Below are 478 nucleotides of genomic sequence, written 5' to 3'. Positions count from 1 at the left end.
TCCTGGTAGTTTTTCAGGACCACCTTGTCATACTCATCCAGGTAGAGCATGGAGATGGCGCTCAGCTCCGTGGGCACGCAGCAGGCCTTGGGGATGCTGGAGTTCACGGAGTTCACCAGCGTCTGCACGATGGCGTGGTTGGTGGAGTTGAGGTGGTCGGCCAGAGGGAAGGGGCAGTCCCCGTGGCAGTAAAACGCCTGGTACCCCGGGGGTGCCACGATCCAGTCATTCCAGCCCACGTCGCTGAAATCCACATAGAGGGCATGGCGGCGGCAGTTTTTTTTGTTCTTGCGGGAACGCTGGTGCTTGGGGCTCCGGCGAGCTCTGCGGGTCAGCGCATGGCCTCGCCCATCGTGCCCAAAAGTGACCAGGAGCGGCCTGAGCTGAGCCCAGTCCCCGTGCCCTTGCGGTAAAGATCGGCTAATACCGACGTGTTTGGCCTGATGAGTCTGTGTGTGGGGGAGGCGGGTCACGCCGG

The 478-nt window shown here is 61.9% G+C and overlaps 1 protein-coding gene across 1 annotated transcript in view; it reads right to left on the bottom strand.

The window, feature by feature from the left end:
* Window positions 1–2: 2 nt before the first annotated feature.
* BMP4 (bone morphogenetic protein 4) overlaps window positions 3–478 on the bottom strand; it is a gene marked incomplete at its 3' end in the record, with an annotated part of 2,271 nt that continues 1,795 nt past the window's right edge. The window contains exon 3 of the mRNA XM_010284590.1: window positions 3–476. Within this exon, the coding sequence (XP_010282892.1) occupies window positions 3–476 (474 nt within the window). The remainder of the gene's footprint in view (window positions 477–478) is intronic.

This window comes from Phaethon lepturus, unplaced genomic scaffold (assembly GCF_000687285.1).
Source record: "Phaethon lepturus isolate BGI_N335 unplaced genomic scaffold, ASM68728v1 scaffold27810, whole genome shotgun sequence".
Classification (NCBI taxonomy): Eukaryota; Metazoa; Chordata; class Aves; order Phaethontiformes; family Phaethontidae; genus Phaethon; species Phaethon lepturus.
This window is presented reverse-complemented; position numbering and strand designations above follow the sequence as displayed.